A 19890-nucleotide genomic window follows, 5' to 3' on the forward strand; every position below is an offset into this window, starting at 1 on the left:
GCTACAAGATAATAAATCAACCACATTTCAAAATAATAATAATAAAAAAGAAAATTCTAAAAGTTCAATAAATTTAAGATAACATATTAAAATCTATAAAAAAAAAGAAGATAACATCTTAAAGCAATTGGCTTGTGAAGAAAAGGAAATCAATACAGGCACTCACCTCCAAAATAAAGAAAAAGGAAACAACCAATTACTGGGTTAAAGCATCTTGATATCGATACATTGAACCTGCACTCAAACTTCATTTTCTCGATTTGGGATTCAAAGGAGTCCAATGGAAATGTCATCAACATGATGGTATTTTCATTAAGCCTACCTATTCAAATCCTTCAAAAACTTGATTTTGATCTTCTTCAGCTTAGCAACAACATTTTTCATGTCAATCCCCTCTTCTGGCAACTCTTTTGAACATTCTAACGCTAATTGCAAACTAGACAATGCACAATCCTTTATTGCAAAATGTTCTCGCTCCTTGGTACTAATTAGAAAATTGGCATTTACAACTTAAGTTAATGCAGATGGTAATGACTCAATCACCCAATGTTTTAAGCTCATTTCTCCAACAAACATTTCATCTGTGGGCTTTTTTCTTGTTAAGGTTTCAATTAGAAGAATACCAAAACTGTACGCATCGTTTTTTATGGAAACAACTCCTTGTGTTTCGTATTCTACATGTAAGTGATTAAAACCATAATCAAAGTATGCAATGATTTTACATGAATTATCATAATGGATAGAAAAAAGTCTAAAGTTTAAGTATTACCTGATGCCATATACCCAATTGTTGCTAGTGTTATGGTTTGTACCTTTGAATCTTTTTCACCTAACAGCTTTGCAATGCCAAAATCACCTAAATGTGCAACCATATCTTTATCAAATAGAACATTGTTAGGTTTTTAAATCACAATAGGCCATAGGGATTGCCTAACCGTGATAGAAGTAATCAAATGGAGATGCCACATCAATCATAATGTTCAACCTATGCAAGATATCAGGAAAGTAGTTATGAGAATACAACCACTTCTCTAGGCTTCCATTAGGCATGAACTCAAGTATCAAGGCTTTAAAATCAACATTGTAGCAATTACTGATGATTGTGACTAAATTGCCGTGGCGAATGTTGCGCAAGAAGTCGCATTCAACGCCAAAGCTTTTAAATGATCCTTCTACCTCCAAATTAAAGACTTTTATGACTATGTTCAGTCCATCTAAAAACGTACCTTGGTATATTGAGCCAAAACTCCCCGCACCAAGTAATTTGCTATCACAAAATCCATTTGTGGCTTGATGAAGCTCTTGGTATGAAATTCTTCTCCAAATTGCTAAACCAATCGAATTTTCTCGACCAATTTTTTGCATTGAATGCTTTCTTCGGCTTTGGAAGAAAAAGACAATTAAGGCTAGAATTAATAGTGTTGAGCCAACTGGAAATAGAATAAATTCTATAAGCTTAGTAGCTATCCTTGAATGTTTAGCATAATTACTTGTGCATGGTGGGAGTTGCAATCAAGGTGCACGACACAACACTTTATTCCCTATAAATGATTGAATTAAGTAGTTGGCAAAGGGTCCTCCGTTAGGAATTTCTCCGTACAGTCTATTGTATGAGACATTCAAATACTTGAGATGCAAGAGTTTTTGTAAGGACTTTGGAATAATTCCAAAGAAATTATTCCTTGATAAATCCAAGAATTCCAATCCTATCAGCCCACCAAATAACTCTAGTATAGACCCATACATTCTGTTACCGGATAATGAAAGATAAGTTAAGTCTTCAAGATCACCAATGCTATTCGAAATTTCACTTAATAATTGATTTTTGGAAAAATCAATACTAGTAACAACCTTCCAATATCAATTGGGAGAGCCCCGCTAAGAAAATTGGAAGATAAATTTGGTTGCAAGATATCTATAAGCCTTGTGAAGGTTGAGGGTATTGAGTTTGCAAACTCATTGAAGCCCAAATATAGATGCCTAAGAGAAACGATATCACCCAAGCATTCTAGTATTGGTTCAGATAATTTGTTACCTATGAGATACAAGTAACCTAAATTCTTCAGATGACATAACTCGAACTGAATGGATCCTTCTAACGTATTGTCGTCAAGAAAGAGACGTTGCAACTTTTCTAATCTTTCGATTGTGGTGGGAATAGTTCCAATCAGTGCGTTGTTAGCTATATACAAGTTGATCAAATTGATTAAGTTGCCAATCTCTCTTGGAATGTTGCCTCGAATGTTGCAATGTGAAACATCTAATTCTTCTAGAGAAATAGAGAGATTTCCTATCGAGATAGGAAGTTTACCATCAATGAATGGATTATCATAAAAATTCAACATTCTCAAGTCTTTGTAATGTGCTAAAGAAGGGAGAAAGCTCAATTTTGGGGATGAAGGTGAGTGAGCTAAATTATTATCTTGTAAGTTAAGCACTTGAAGATCTCTTAGATCTCTAAGGTTATTTGGAATATCTCCAGAAAATGAATTATGTGACAAGTCAAACATTGTTAGCTTAGAGGCATTGGAGATGGACGAAGGTATTGTTCCATTGAACTCATTTATAACAAGTAGAAGCCATTCAAGTTTTGGAAGCCATAGTCCTGTACTCCATGGAAAATAACTTGAGAGATAATTGAAATCGAGTGCAATGCCCGTCACAGTTCAGCTATTAAAGATATGAGGAGGTATATGTTCAGAGATGCTGTTAGATCCCAAATTCAAAATTTCCAATGTTGGTAGGTTGCCTATCTCAAGTGGAATTTTACCTGCCACAAAATTAGAAAAGTCATTTGGATTTGTTCCAATGATCCATAAGTAAATAACAAAATTAATCATAAAAGTTTTACACACATTCCTATTTTTATAATTTGTAAGATAGATATATATAACAAAGAGCTAAACAATTAGGATTTGTAAATAATATTATTTAAGTATTTACAACATTTACAGCTATGTAAAGAAGCTAAACATACATAAGAAGAAATGTAACTTATTACCTGTCAATTTATTATAGGAAAAAGTAAGCACTTTCAAAAGTGTTAGATTACCAATCTGTTGTGGAATTTCACCTGCATAAAGAAATTGATCTATTAATTATTTTCAAATTTAGCAACAACTTATAAAGTTTACTTGTTTGTCAAATTGAACAATCAAAATTACCAAAGAAAGTTTAGAATTTAGATAATACAAAGCAATATAATCATGCACGTTGCTGTCGTAATGTGCGGATCCGGGAACCCAACCGCTAGACGTGATGAAAACACTAGGAGTCGCCACCAATTTTTTTTCCTAGGTGTGATTGGCCACCTATTGACTTAATTCTAATCGATGAAATCTTAAATTGATTTCAAGTCCGTCGAGAGAATTTTAAACTGGCCTACATTTTTTAGGACTAGGTTCGGGAGCGCGGTTACGCTCGGCGAATGATTAGCACCCCCGTGAGGCCCATTCCATGAACGGTACCTTTTGATTTTAGATTATCCTATTGGGGCCTTAATCCTTAAATTTATTATGTTTCCTTAGTTATTATTCATTTATTTTGTTTTGTATTAAAATATTTTATTTTGACTTTACGGGTATGATGTGCACGTGATGCATTCGTGAAATGCATGAACTAAAATTTAAATGATGTTGGATGAATAACCTTTTATTGAGGATATTTTCTAGTTCTGCCCATCATACTGGTGGGATCCGGGGATATTCTCTCACCTAGAGAATTATTCAAGAAATTCGCCTTCGTAAATTTGACGAATAAATCCCATCCTCGGGGTTATCGTACACTTTAAAAAAAATTATATTTTTATGAATGTAAACCTATTACGAGCAAAAGCTTTTTTATTAAAGATATTTCCTGAGCCTTCCCATCATATTGGTGGGACCTGGGGATATCCTTTCACCTAGAAAACTTTTCGAGAGAAACTCACCTTCGCAAAATTTTCAGAAAATCCCATCATCGGGACTTATGCTTGTGAACAAAAGTATCTATATGCCATGACATGCATGATGCAATAAAGATATATGCTATGCTTATGGAATTCATTATTATTTATTTATTTCTAAGTGCTCCTATGTCTTCTTTGCTATTTCTTATGGACTCTCTTTTTCTATGTTTCCCTTTATAATAATGCATATTGTGAATTATATATATATCTCTATGTTATTTGAGTGTATATATTTACTATATAAACTATCTTTTCACTCAAAATCTATGGCAAGATATCCTATTTCGTAATTATATATATTTTGATTCCATTTTTCTCTTTTTATTATCTACCTTATTCCCGTTTTATAATACTTATAAATTTATTACCATATATATTTTATACAACTAGATATTTAAATTTTGTGTTTTAAACATATTTATCATTTTAATTTTTCCATCATTGAATATTTTAGTTATTTATTATCTATTTATTTATTATCATGAGTATTACCATTTTCACAATTTTCATTTTTATCTTTGGACTACTTAAGTATATGTCATTGATTCTCTTATATATGCCATCTTTGTATTTATATTTTGTTTGACTAATTTATTATATAGTAATTTTTTACTTATTTAAAATTAAAAAAAATCTCGAAACCTCAAAATCGAGGCCCTCCCATCATACTGGTGGAGCCCTAATTTGGATTCCGAACCTAAGGAAAATTAGTCCGGAATTGCGACTCCTCGCGTCCCGACCAATCATCCCATCATTGGTATCATTTATACATTACTCTTATAATTAGTTTTATAGTATTTTGAGGGTCAATTTTCTATGATTGGTTTTACCACATATGTTATTTCAATTATTTGACTAGCTTTGCCACCTTTTAATATTAATTATTAAGTGTTTCTTTCTTTCCCTTTTTATGCTTTTTCAATATATATTTTCATATTTCAATGTATACATATTTATTCTACACATTCTTTTATAATTTTCACCTAGGTATACCACATCTATAATTCAATAATATCCATCTTTTTTACTTAATCTAATCTATATATAAATCTTTAGCCTACCATTTATTTCATTCATTTATATATATTATTTTTTTAATATTTGTCATTTATCTCCTTAACTCCATCACTGTAAACATATTCCATTTAGCAATCTATTTTTTGTTTTGCATATGAACTTCACTTACCTAAGTTTAAATACCTTTAATAAATATTCTCCTACATTTGAATTCTTTTCTTAATTAACTATATATATTTTTATTTTTATATTATATTATTTTATATATATGTTTATATTCCTCTACATGTATTATTTTCTTTAACCTAAAAATAATATCTAAGAATGTTTTTGAACATTATGCTAAAATAATCTGAAACTAATCCTACATGATTAAACAATAATCCTAAGGACCACTAAGATGAATTGGCCTAAACCACAAAAGATCCAAGGAAAATGATAAATGGCTTACCTTTCTGGGCTAGGTTGACCCAAATAATTAGCCCACTTCAACCAATCTGCTACTCTACAGCCGATAGACCTTCCTCCCAAAACACATCGTTTTGGTGCACAAGCCACCACCTTCCCACTCCTTGAAACTATGCCGTTCCGATTACAACTCCTTTTTCTCCAAAACGACGTCGTTCCACTCTAACCCTAAATATAAAACCATTATTTTCCCTTCTCACTCTCGATTTTCCCTTTTTTGTTTCTCTTTCTACCCGGCGATTCCTTTACTCTCTCTAAACCTTTCCTCTTTCACTAGCTCCTTTCCTACTTCTTTCTCTCTATCCTCACTCACCTCGCTGATGATTGAGAAACGAGACCCAAAACTCCTATAAACCATTTTTCCCTTGCTCTTCTTTCCTTTCGTTGGCCAAATCGCACTAGATCCCCTCACCGTCGGTTACCCAAACTAGCTCTCCCTTTACGTTTGCCTAAACCGGGTCTCCTCACCGCCGTCGCCCAAAGAAATCGAGCTCCCTCTTTCTCTGTTGGCTCCCATCAGATCTCCCTCATACCTCTCCCATTTTGTATATATATATTTTTTATTTTTTGACTATTGTTTGATTGTGGTTATGTGGCTGCTAAATTTCTAGGGTGGTTCTCTAGGGATTTTTGCTGTGTTTTTCTTACTGCTACTATAGGGTTTTTTCTTTTTGGTTTCTTTCTTTGTTTGCTCTATGGCTGCGGCTGGTTTTTTGGTTTCTATAAAACTAGGGATTTTTTTGATTTTCTGGTTGTCGTTCCCTTTGTGTCTTTGTAGCTACTACTGTAGCTCTTTTATACCCGATTACGTTCTTGGGGGTGGCATTTCCACCTCTTGCCAGATGCGAATTTTTTGAATTTGGCATAGCATTGTGCCTAGCAGGGTGCAATGCGTTTGCACCTTGCCAGTTGTACAACTTTTTTTCTTTTTTTTACTATTATTTTATCCTTTATAATGTTTAATTAACACACAAAACAAATAAATAATACCAATAATGAAAAAGTATAGTGTCTATACCTGCCCCTCTTTGCACATTTCGGTAATCCGAAATAGTGCAAAGACGTAGACACTATACTTGACCTAATTTATTAATTATTCTTTTGAAGCTTTTTCTTTTTTTTTGAAAGAAAATTAAGAAAGCTCCACAATTTTAAAGAAAATAAATGATTACCTGGTGGTTTTGGAGATGTATCCAGAGGTTTTTTTTTTTTTTTAAATGTACTTGGAGGTTTTGAGAGAAAAATGTGGCTCATAAAAAATGAGGCAACGTAACATTAAAAAATTTTGAAACTAATTATCCGGAGGGTTTGGAAATGTACCCGGAGGTTTTGAAAAAATATACCCGGAGGCTTTATAGAAAGTACCCGGAGGTTTTAAGAATGTACCTAGAGGTTTTGAAAATGTACCCAAAGGTTTTAGAAAATACACCCGGAGGTTTAAGAGAAAAATGTGGCTCCTCAAAATTGAGGCAACGTAACTTTAAAAATCTTGAAACTAATTACCCGGAGGTTTTGGGAGAAAAATTTGGCTCCTTAAAACTGAGGCAACGTAACTTTGAAAATCTTGATATTAATTATCTAAAACTTTTCAAAGTGGTTCTCAAATTAATCAAAGCTTGATGTCTTTGCATGGTTTTTGTGTTACATGAATTTTTACCTTTCCCAATGCATAGAAATATGTGTGAATGTTGACTATTGCACAAAAAATTTCCAACCTCACTGTTGCATGGTCATGTGCATGCATGCATGATTGCATGACAGAAGGAAAAATTCTCATCATTTCATTTCAGTGTTTTCCTCTATTGAAAGCCATTCTTCCTACCTTTGCACATTTTTCTATGATTTTTTTTGCAATTGCCAATCACTTTATCACAAAAGAACTTTTTTGCTAGTCTTGTCATATCATTCCCAATTCTTGAAGTTACTTCCTGAATATGGATATCCCCATGAGATCGTGTATCAATTCAAATTTGATTTCAAAGGTTCCATACCTCTTGATCCTTGAGAAAAGACTCACAAAAAATGCTTGTCTCATCATTTAAAACTTTTGATCTTCATACTACAATAGCAGAAGTTACTTTAAAAAAATGCATAACCCTCTATTACTTTCAAAGCATCCTGAATTTTGATAAAATTGCCCCATAAAACCAATTTTTTATGACTAAAGGTAATTAAAGTTTGGAACAGAACTGAGTCAATTTGACAGTTTTCCAATGTGTGATACTTAGATCTCTTGAAAATTGATGATTACTATTCGAAATGATTTTGAGATGAGCCAAATGACAATCTGGTCTTTCAAATGGATGGGATGGTTTAACACATCAAGGTCTTGATCTATAATAAAAGTTTTTCACCATTTCATTAGGGAAGGAAGAAAAGTTGAAGTTTTTTCGTCTAAACTCACAAAGGTATGTTGATTTTGCAAAAAGATTCCTTTCAAATCATGATCAAATTTAACACTCTCTAAAGCTCATGATATGTGGCAAAATGATAAATGTCAAGACCAGCTATTACAAGCTTAATACTGCAAAAGGCTATTTTGAAAGAGATAGGTTCAAAATTCAGTATGGATTTTTCCAATATATCTTGAATCTTTAAGGGTGCTTGAGAGTTTTAAACACTTAAAAAGTGTCCAACTCATTATAGGTACCTTGAAATGGTTTCTCCTTATTGCTTCTTGTTATTGCCTTAGTTAAAATCATGAGTGGCTTCATAAGTTCCCATCTTCACTCTAGACTGCCCTTTCGAGTTTTCACCCTAGAGCTTCATCTTTTTCACTAACTTTTTCTCTCTCTCTTTTTTTTTCTTTTTCTTTCTCTTCGTCTTCTTTTTGATTGATTGTTCCATCATGTACTTAAAAAATTCAATCCAAAATGACTTAAGGGATTCGAGAAGGTAATTTTAGCAAAGAAAAGAAGTCAAGGTTTCATCTTCTATGTGATGATCTCTTTCTATAAGATAGCTATTCAATTGAAGTATCCACACTTGATCAAAATGGACTTCTTCAAGCATGTAATGTAGGCTATGGTTAAGGGTTCTGAAAAAAATGGATGCAAAGGCCCAAAACATGTATTTAAAGGTGATTAAAGCAGGGATCATTTATTACTGCACTAAGGACTCTTTTAAGACATTTGTCCTTTTTCAAAGCATGCTTTTTCCACCATTTCTCTTCTATGCTTTTTCTTTCTTCCTTTCGTTTTCAATTTTTATTTTCATTTCATTTTTTTTTGCATTTTTTCAATCTTCATGTTGATGGATTGAGTTCGAAACTTTCAAGTTCTCAAATTCGCACCTGCTCCCCACAATATAAAAGACGTTCGTTTTTCCCTCAGAATGAATTTTCCATCATCCATGCCTTTGACAAAAATTTTTCTTCATAATTGCCCCCTAATGTGGGAGGTGATCCTTGGTTGAGGTGCTTTTTAGAGACAATTTAATAGGCTCAAAGGGGTAGCAAGTGGATAATTTCTTATTTGTGAAGGGAAAATGAAACATGGCTGTTTATCCTCTCAACTATGATTACTTATATTGAAGGGCAATCCCTAGAAAGGAATATTTTAAGATCAAAGGTTGATTTTTCTTCGTTTTTTCCACTTTTGACACCATTTGAGTATTTCAAGTGCATAATTTACTATCAACTTTCCTCGCCATTCTCTCACTTTGTTTTTTGTTTTGTTTTTTTTTTTTCACAACTGAAGATTGAATCAACCTTTCTAAAGTGAAAGGATTTATCAAGAATGTGTTTTTTTTCCTTAATCAGCCACTCAAATGAAGGCTCAGGAGACAACTCTTAATAATAAAGATTCCTTAGAAGCCTTCAAAGATCTAATATCAGAATACCTTCTCATGATTAACTATTTATAGCAAGAAATACTTTTGCTAAATAAGAAGGGGAAAAGGGCTATTTTTAAAGCCAATGTGTCTTGGAGGTATTGGGTAATCTTGTTTTTTGGTCATCATGCCCCAGAATAAGGTAAAGGATGGTTTCGAAAGGTTCACATTTGGTATACAATTGAAAGAATTTGTGAGGTTTTGGTATATTTGAGACTTTAGTATAATCTTAACATTTATTAATCTACCACATTCAGAGTCTTTATAAGAGTGCCTGATTTGCTTGATTTTTAAAAGAAGAATTTTGTAAAATAATCAATTATAACATTGGTCATTGCCTAGACAAAGATCATTGTCCTTTGGTATCACATGATAAGGTTAATAAACTTTCGAAACCTTACTTCCTTTTGGACTCAAGTTCTTGAATAGTCTTTATTTGAATGGTCTTGGTTTCCAAAGTGTTTAAAGAAATGGTTAGAGAATGTTTGCAAGGACAAGTTTGTTCCCAACAGTAACCATCAATTCTTTCGAGATCATGCGCACATTTTATTGCCAAAAACCTTTTTTTTCTTTATGACCCTTCTCTTCTTTTTTTTTTTAAAATTTTTATGATCTTGAAAGCATGTTATAAAACCTTTATTGAATCAATTGTATAACATCATAAAACTTCAAAAATTTTCATTCAATAAAACATTAACGCTTCAATTACAACTTCTAGCAAAATCCAACTTATATCATGCATCTAACTACAAAATAAAAACTCTGAATCATCCGAGTAATTTGCTTGAGACTTGAGGCTTTTTCAACTTCCTAACAAGAGCCCACTCTATGGCACAACCAATTTCCAACGTTCCATAAGCTCAAGAGTCAAACTGCCATCCTTGATGAGATTTTCGATTTTCTCTTTTAATTGCCTACACTTCTCCGTTGACTGTCCAATTGCCCCCATGTGATAGTCACATTTAGCATTAGGGTCATAATTCCTTGCCGATGGATTTGGAACTGTCTGCATTGGCACCAGACTGAGGTATTGATTCTCAATTAGTATAGTAAAAAGTTTAGAGATTGGCATGGGCAATTGGCGAAGGTTTGGTTTTGGAAATGATTGAGGCATAAGTGAAGGTGTGGGTGCTCTTAGATGAAAAATTGGTCGTGGAATCAGTTGATAGGGATACAAGTTATGATTTAAAGTGGGGTAGGAAGGTTGGTATGAGGGATGAAGATGATATGGATTGATGCCCCATGGTTGCTCTTCACATGTAATAACTTGTGCCTCCCTTTTCCTTTTCTTTGAGGCATTACAATTTTCCATGCTATTGACATTATTCTCTTCAATTTTACCTTTCTTAATTGCATTCTCAATCATCTCTCCTGAAATCACTATGTCAGTGAAGTTCTTGGTAGCATTTTCGATTAGCTTATCATAGTATGGTGGTGGTAGAGTACCAATAAAAAATATTGTTGTTTCTTTTTCAGTGAGAGGTGGTTGAACCTGTGCAGCAACATCTCTCCATCTTTGAACGTATTCCTTAAAACTCTCAGTGTCTCTCTTCTCCATGTTTTGCAAAGAAAGTCTATCCGAGGCCATGTCCAAGACATGTTTGTATTGGACTAAGAATGCTCTTGCAAGATCTTTCCAAGAACTATTGTGATTCCTATCCAATTAAGCATGCCATTTAGCTGCAGACTTTGGTAGGCTATTTTGGAAACAATGAATCAAGAGTTTATCATCATGTGCATGTGCAACCATCTTCTGACAATACATAGGGAGATGGGCTTTTGGACATTTGGTTCCATCATATTTCTTAAAATCTGGTACTTTGAACTTAGGTGGGATAATCACATCAGGTACCAAACACAAGTCTATTGCATCAATAGAACCATAGATGTCTATCCCTTCAATAGCTTTAAGGCGCTCATCCAAAAGGTCATGCTTTTGCTGCTTTTGCAATTCTTTCTTTAGCTTAGAAGATTCTACTTTCAATTTTTCTTGCTTTCCAGGATTATCTAAGTCAGGAATAGGAGTTGGCTTAGAGAAATTTACCCCCGAAAATGACATAGTTTGCCCTTTCACCGGCAATTGGCTCTGTCTTTGCAAACTTGATGATCCTTCGAAAGACCTTTCCTCTTTACTAGTAATCATCATCTCCGTTAACCTTTCCAACTGTTCCTTTATCTCGTCTTGACGTTTCTCGATCTCGTCCATTCGTTTTGACTGCTCATCTCCCATGATTCTAATTTGAGTCCACGTATCACACAAACAGCCAAAGGGCTTTCTTGAGCTTTTATCTTTTCACAAAATGGAAATAAAGTAGATTGAGTGATAAGTTCTACCTTACTAAAGATCTTCCTAAATATACTCCTTCTTTATACAAAACTTGAAAAAAGATCTTTTATCCTATGGAAACCAATAACATTGTTGCCTTTCCTTTCATTGTATATAGCGAAGTCAAATGACAGTACTTACAAAAAAGTGGATGACTGATAAATGCATGGGTGTCAAAATCAATGGATGTTTAAATGCATGTCAAAATGACTTATGAGTCAATAGATGATGAATGATTTGGGACACTTTTTATGCATGATGAGATTACAACAAAATCTAAGTTTTTTTTTTGTATTTTTTTGTTTTTTTGTTTTTTATGGTTTTTGTTTTAAGAAATCCTCCTTGTTGTTATGAAACAAAATTCAGAATATGCTTAAATAGAATTTGAAAAGTCAATCATTGATACATTTGATCCAAATTGTGATAATTTTCTTGCATCATTCAAGGAACACATTCATTTTCTGATAATTGTTCACTAACATAAATCCTTTCTTAACAAACTCCAAAAGAAGTTAAGCACAACCATGTCTAAACATTAAATGTCCTAAAACCTTAAAAACTTTTTCTCAAAAAGAAAAAGTCCCAATAAAGTCCACTTTTGCCACCGAGACGCCTATTTGGACACCTTATCATGTTGCTCGACCATCTTTGCTGGATCAAACCACTTTGCATCTATCAATGTTTGCACCTTATGCTTGAATGTAGTACAATCTTCAATGGAATGTCCCATGACTCCACCATGATAATCGCATCTTGCATTTGGGTTGTACCACTTTGGATATGGAGGTTTCAAGGGTTACATAGGCATAGTAGCAACAAGGTGATCTTGAACCAATTGGTAAAAAAGTTCTCCATAAGAAATGGGAATGGGATCCAACTGTTTATGTAGTTTCTTTTTGGATTGTTTTTGGATGACACCTAGGCTAGGAGCAGGGGTGGTAGGTGATGGTGTGAACAATTAAGCTTGATGTGCTTGTTGAAAAGGTGGTCGAAAGGTGTTTGGGCAAGGGTGCACACTTGGACACAGACCAATATTCATGGGTTGAAAAGTTGGTAGAAAAGTGGTAGGTTAGAAGTATGTGCTCGGTGGCAAACCACTGTTTGAAGGTGATGTAAGGCCTAAAGGTCCCATATTGGATATTGAGCTCTTCAATTCAATCATCTACATGTTCAACTCTTCTATCCCTTTCATAACTTTTTCTAAACCCTGATCTTTACTTGGGTCATTGAGTGAAATGATGGTCCTATCAAAGACAAATTGGCCTTCCTTCAATGGTCGCTTGAGGTGTTGTTCAGTTTGAAGTGATTGGAATTCTTGAAGGTGAATTCCATTGGTTTTGTTAAGACGTTCAACCATTTCCATCAATTTGGTAATCTGTCCTTTCATTTCTCGAAAATCATGTTCGAACTCTTCTTGATTGCGCTCTAGTGCGCTTATCCTTACTTCCAATTGATGTTCCATATCCTTCAACCCTCTTAACTCAAATAAATTAGAAAAGGAATTTAGAAATTTGACTGAAACCTTTTTAGATGTTTTTCATAAAAGTAGATTTGTTCTATTTCCTTCAAACCTAATAAAATTGTGTGGTTCTTTATTATGGGAATAAATATGGCTAGAAATAAACAAGAGATGAATATATGGATATGGATGCAAAAATGTCATGTGTTCGAATGCATGAAATTCAAAGATGCTTTGATGAATGGATGAGGTGATATGCAATGGAGTGCTCTTAAAATGTAAAAAAATTTAAACATTGTACATGCAATGCGAGTACAATAAAAACCATTTTATTAAAAATCATGTAAAGTGAAAAGTGGAAGATCTATTCAAAATTAAAATCCTTGTCTTTTTTCTTTTTTGAACGTAATGAAAGAAATGAAACCCTTTTTATTTCTCTTTTCATTCCTATTTAAATGGAATAACCCCTTTTTTTTCATAATTTTTAAAGAATAAAAGAAAAGACTTTGTTTGTTTTCTTTTCCTTACTATTTTTTTTTAAAATATCATTTGAAGAAAAGAACTCCCTTTTTGTTATTTATTTTATATATATTTTTCTAGACTGGCCAAGATGCCATTTAAGGAGAAATAGTCAAAATTATTGTCGATATTGACATATTCATCCGCTCTACAATTCCTCATTTTTTCTTCGTTTTTTTTCATTATTTCCATAATGTTATGCAAGAAATAAAAATAGAGAGATTGAGAAGTATTCCTTCATGTGTTCCTATTTAAGTGTACCCTCCTTCACAGTATGTTGGAATGGCTTTACCTAAAGGAAGGCTACTCATAATTTTCTATTTGTCGAGTTTGGGTTACAAACGGAGCTAAAGGTTCCCAAATCTTCCTCACTGTCGTCCATGTGGACTAGTAAGGCACTCTGATCCTCACCCATTACGGGCTTCAAACGGACTAAGTTTGATCTGAGTGGAAGTCCTTACTAGCCCATGCGGAGGTTATCACCTCACAAGAGCGTAGCTACTAAACCCCTTCCTTATAAGGACAGAACCCGAGTAGAAGGTTCATGCATGAATGCAAATCGTGCTGTGTGTGGGAAGGAATAAATTGACCTTTAACCACTCATCATATGCCTTTCTATCCTAAAATCCCTGCAATTATTAAAAGCAATAAAATGACAATGATAATAACGAAATAAATAAATGCATCAAACAAAAGTATACAAAATGAATCATTAATACTAAAGGAAACACCAAATTATTAAAGGCTTAGGATAACCTATTATTAATTAATGGTTTGACTCTCTAAGTCCCCAGCGGAGCAGCCATCTGTCATAACGTGCGAGTCCGAAACCCAACCGCTAGACATGATGAAAACACTAGGAGTCGCCACCAAGCTTTTTTCCTAGGTGTGATTGGCCACGTATTGACTTAATTCTGGCAACGAAATCTTAAATTGATTTCAAGTCCGTCGAGAGAACATAGGAAGGGAACAAGCAATGACAAGGAATGGTTTAGAAAACATGATGCACTTATTTAAAAACAATGCCATTTAGTTCAAGTTCTTATTAAAATCCCTCCATTAAACCCTTGGTTGTAAAATCATTTAATGATGAAGGAACCGCATTTAGCATGAAATTGGAAAGACGAGACATTTCCAGCAATTATCCTAGTAAGGCAGTATAAACAGAATGTTTCTCGTTGCAATAAAATCAATTTGCAAATAACGGCAAATTTTCAAGGTTCATCATATGCATCTCACCAAGCTCATGTGCATCCCACCACATCGTGCACATAGCCGAACATCTCATCTCACCCAGCTCATGTGCATCCCAGCACATCGTTCACATAGCAGGACAGTATCACCATCTATCTCCCTCACCACCGTCATCACCGGCAGGTGCACACTCACCCCGCACATGCACGGTTGCATTTGTCACACAATGGTACCATTTATGACATAGTATATATATATATATATCAACATTATACAAAAACATATAGATTCATCCTTTTACACATTTCACATTTCACAACATCAAACATTTTATCAAGGGCTTGTTCCCAGGAAATTTTAAAGCAAAAATCGATAAAATTCCCAAATGATTCATTGAAACACGTAAACATTTCCCAAAAACATTTTGAAATGCAAGTTCATTCATCGATATTTGTTGAACATTTAATCGACTATAACCTCCCTAATTGTCCAAATGGGGTCGAGGGGCCTTGTTGGAACCTATCACGCACAAAAGCATCACAGCTAATCCAATTTACATTAATATCACTCCAAAAGCTGTTTCCTAAATCAAGCTTCAATAGCCCTTCCTATCTATCTTCCAATTACCATTTGATTGGCTATTTCGTTTCTCTACTTTAGCAACATTAGAAATAGATAAAAAATTTCAGCACATAACACAACTCATAACTCTAATTACTAGCCATCATCAACAACTTAAAACCAGTCCTAATTCATCACTCAGCTTGGTGATTGTAATGAAATTTCTTCCCAAGAGTCCTCAAGCTAACATGAAACCTCTTTTTCTTTCTCTACAAAGTTCAGCTGGTGAGAGAAAGTATTGAAGAAAGACTTTTAAGGTTTTGTTTAAGGTGAAGGAGTAAAAAAGTATGAAAAACCCTACAATAGTGTGTGTAAAGCGTGAAAATTAAGGTTAGTTTGAGAGAGTGATGGAAGCTTGAGAGAAGCTTTCATGGAAGAGCAGAGAAACGTGAGATGGGAGGAGGAAGAAGAAGAAGTTGCTGGAGAAATGTAGAAGCTGCTGGAAAAGATGAGATTTTTATAGTTACAGCTTATCTAATTTCTCATGCAATTACAATAATGCCCTTAACAAGGCCACTTGTCTTCCTCTTTTTCTAGTGCAATCTTTTTACTCTTTTGACACTGAGAAAGGTCCAAAATCCTCTGAAAGAGGTCCCTTAAATAGCCCTAAAAAGCCCTAGCTTCAAAAATCCCATAAACTTGTTATTTGTGGAAATTACGGTGAGGGCCGCTGCTCTTAATTTCCAGCGTTGCAGCGCTCAAATGTTCAGCCAAATTCTGTTCCTATGGCACAATACTTTCACTTCAACAAATATTTTGACCACCTTCCCGCTAGAACAGGGCAAAGTGGTAAAAATCAAATTTGTATCCCTGCCTCTTACCTTTCTAATGGTCAAAAAATCATGTCATTTGGACTTGTGTAGTGGGAGATATACTTGAAAAACCGAAACATGTGCAAATAGAGCAACAGTCCATTGTGCACCTTTCTTCACCAATTGAAATTATTTTTGATCCTACTCCTATAAAAACATAAAATAAATATAAATATCATAAAACTAGCATTGTTAGCCACCATATCAAGGTATGGGGTACTACAGAAACTTTTCGAGAGAAACTCACCTTCGCAAGATTTTCGAAAAATCCCATCATCGGGACTTATGCTTGTGAACAAAAGTATCTATATGCCATGACATGCATGATGCAATAAAGATATATGCTATGCTTATGGAATTCATTATTATTTATTTATTTCTAAGTTCTCTTATGTCTTCCTTGCTATTTCTTATGAACTCTCTTTTTCTATGTTTCCCTTTTATAATTATGCATATTATGAATTATATATATATATCTCTATGTTATTTGAATGTATATATTTACTATATAAACTATCTTTTCGCTCAAAATCTATGGCAAGACATCCTATTTCATAATTATATATATTTTGATTCCATTTTTCTCATTTTATTATCTACCCTATTCCCGTTTCATAAGACTTATAAATTTATTACCATATATATTTTATACAACTAGATATTTAAATTTTGTGTTTTAAACATATTTATTATTTTAAAATTTCAATCATTGAATATTTTAGTTATTTATCTATTTATTTATTGTCATGAGTATTACCATTTTCACAATTTTCATTTTTATCTTTGGACAACTTAAATATATGTCATCGATTCTCTTATTTATGCCATCTTTGTATTTATATTTTGTTTGACTAATTTATTATATAGTAATTTTTTACTTATTTAAAATTAAAAAAAAATCTCAAAATCTCAAAATCGAGGCCCTCCCATCATACTGGTGGAGCCTTAATTTGGATTCCAAACTTAGGGAAAATTAATCCGAAATTGCGACTCCTCGCGTCCCGACCAATCATCCCATCATCAATATCATTTATACATTACTCATATAATTAGTTTTATAATATTTTGAGGGTCAATTTTCCGTGATTGGTTTTACTACATATGTTATTTCAATTATTTGACTAGCTTTGCCACCTTTTAATATTAATTATTAAGTATTTCTTTCTTTCCCTTTTTATGCTTTTTCAATATATATTTTCATATTTCAATGTATATATATTTATTCTACACATTCTTTTATAATTTTCACCTAGGTATACCACATCTATAATTCAATAATTTCCATTTTTTTTACTTAATCTAATCTATATATAGATCTTAAGCCTACCATTTATTTCATTCATTTATATATATATTATTTTTTTTATATTTATCATTTATCTCCTTAACTCCATCACTGTAAACATATTCCATTTAGCAATCTATTTTTTGTTTTGCATATGAACTTCACTTACCTAAGTTTAAATACCTTTAATAAATATTCTCCTACATTTAAATTCTTTTCTTAATTAACTATATATATATTTATTTTTATATTATATTATTTTATATATATTTATATTCCTCTACATGTATTATTTTCTTTAACCTAAAAATAATATCTAAGAATTTTTTTGAACATTGTGCTAAAATAATCTGAAACTAATCCTACATGATTAAACAATAATCTGAAGGACCACTAAGATGAATTGGCCCAAAACACAAAAGATCCAAGGAAAATGATAAATGGTTTACCTTTCTGGGTTAGGTTGACCCAAATAAACAACCCACTTCAACCAATCTGCTACTCTACAGCCGGCAGACCTTCCTCCCAAAACACACCGTTTTGGTGCACAAGCCACCACCTTCCCACTCCTTGAAACTATGCCATTCCGATTACAACTCCTTTTTCTCCAAAATGACGCCGTTCCACTCTAACCCTAAATATAAAACCATTATTTTCCTTTCTCATTCTCCATTTTCCCTTTTTTGTTTCTCTATCTACCCATCGATTCCCTTACTTCTCTCTAAACTTTTCCTTTTTCACTAGCTCCTTTCTTACTTCTCTGTCTCTATCCTCACTCACCTCACCAGCGACCTGAAAACGGGACCCAAAACTCATGTAAACCACTTTTTGCCGGCTCTTTTTTCCTTTCTTTGGCCAAATTGCACTAGATCCCCTCACCGCCGGCTACTCAAACCAGCTCTCCCTCTACATTTGCCTAAATCGGGTCTCCTCACCGCCGCCGCCCAAAGAAATCGAGCTCCCTCTTTCTCTGTTGGCTCCCATCAGATCTCCCTCTTGCCTCTCCCATTTTGTATATATATATTTTTTATTTTCTGACTATTGTTTGACTGTGGTTATGCGGCTGCTAAATTTCTAGGGTGGTTCTCTAGGGAATTTTGCTGTGTTTTTCTTACTACTACTATAGGGTTTTTTCTTTTTGGTTTCTTTCTTTGTTTGCTCTATGGCTGCGACTGGTTTTTTGGTTCCTATAAAACTAGGGATTTTTTTTATTTTCTAGTTGCCATTCCCTCTGTGTCTTTGTAGCTACTACTGTAGCTCTTTTATACTCGATTACGTTCTTGGGGTGGCATTTCCACCTCTTGCCACAGCGTTGTGCCTGGAAAGGTGCATCCCCACCCTACCAGTTGTACAACATTTTTTATTTTTTTTGTCTATTATTTTATCCTTTATAATGTTTAATAACACACAAAACAAATAAATAATACCAATAATGAAAAAGTGTAGTGTCTACAGTTGCGGTTAATTTATTATTTTCTATTTCAACTTATATTTAATATAATGAAAGTATATTAGAAAAAGTTGAAAAAAAATTCAAGTATATTTGATTTTTTGGTTGAATGATTCATGAACGGAATAGAAATAAAATTCTTGATTATGAAAGAAAAGGAATTAAGAAAGGCGAAGATCAATGGTAAAAATTAATTTTAATAAAAAACAATGAGATTAAATAAAGAGTGTGACACTATTACCAAAAACCAGAAAAATATAGAAGAGCTCGATGTGGAAAATCTAGATGATATCATAAGCCCAAAAAGAGGTAAAATGTAAACTATTGATCACAATTGTTAATTGATGCAATATCAATAGAGCAATTAGTATTTTGCAATAAAGAAATTTACATTTTTTCATTTCATTATAAAATAACGTATGATGTTCATGAATGCGTGGTTTCTTAATCTAGCAGAATTGGTAGTGGAAAACCAGTCTTGACGAACATCAAATCTTATAGTTTACATCTAAAAGAAAAAGGCTTTGCTATCGTGAGAAAGAACGGACTAGAAATATGGTAAAAATGCATCCCAATATTTATATTTCCCTTACCTTTGAGGTTGTTGTGTCCAAGATACAGACGCTTAAGCATAGTCAAATTTCCTATTTCTTATGGTATAGTTCCCTCCAAATGATTATGAGATAAGGATAAATCTTCTAACTCTTGGCACTTGAATATACTCATTGAAGTAGGACCAGAAAGGTGGTTAAAACTCAAGTAGAGCCCTTTTAATTTGGGTAAACCATCAAACATATTTGATGAGATATGACCAGTGAGGTTATTAAATGTAAAATCAATTACTTGGAGGGAGGACATGTTGAGTGAGATGGAAGGTATGGAACCAATAATTTCGTTGTTCCTGAGAACAATCTCTAGCAATGAAGATATATTGGAGACTGAGGAAGGTATGGAGCCTGAAA

At 33.4% G+C, this 19890-nt stretch overlaps 1 protein-coding gene and 1 long non-coding RNA gene across 2 annotated transcripts; both read right to left on the bottom strand.

Moving 5' to 3' along the window:
* On the bottom strand, positions 319-2510 carry LOC18594883 (putative leucine-rich repeat receptor-like serine/threonine-protein kinase At2g24130). The gene is made up of 6 exons (XM_018124376.1): positions 1852-2510; positions 1601-1747; positions 936-1381; positions 770-856; positions 575-674; positions 319-484 (listed from the first exon to the last, which is right to left on the bottom strand). The coding sequence occupies exons 1-6, from the start codon at positions 2508-2510 to the stop codon at positions 319-321; spliced, it is 1605 nt and encodes a 534-aa protein (XP_017979865.1).
* On the bottom strand, positions 2689-19677 carry LOC108662903. The gene is made up of 3 exons (XR_001928762.1): positions 19522-19677; positions 3002-3073; positions 2689-2770 (listed from the first exon to the last, which is right to left on the bottom strand). It is a non-coding gene; the product is annotated as an uncharacterized LOC108662903 (long non-coding RNA).

This window comes from Theobroma cacao, chromosome 7, assembly GCF_000208745.1.
Source record: "Theobroma cacao cultivar B97-61/B2 chromosome 7, Criollo_cocoa_genome_V2, whole genome shotgun sequence".
NCBI lineage: Eukaryota > Viridiplantae > Streptophyta > Magnoliopsida > Malvales > Malvaceae > Theobroma > Theobroma cacao.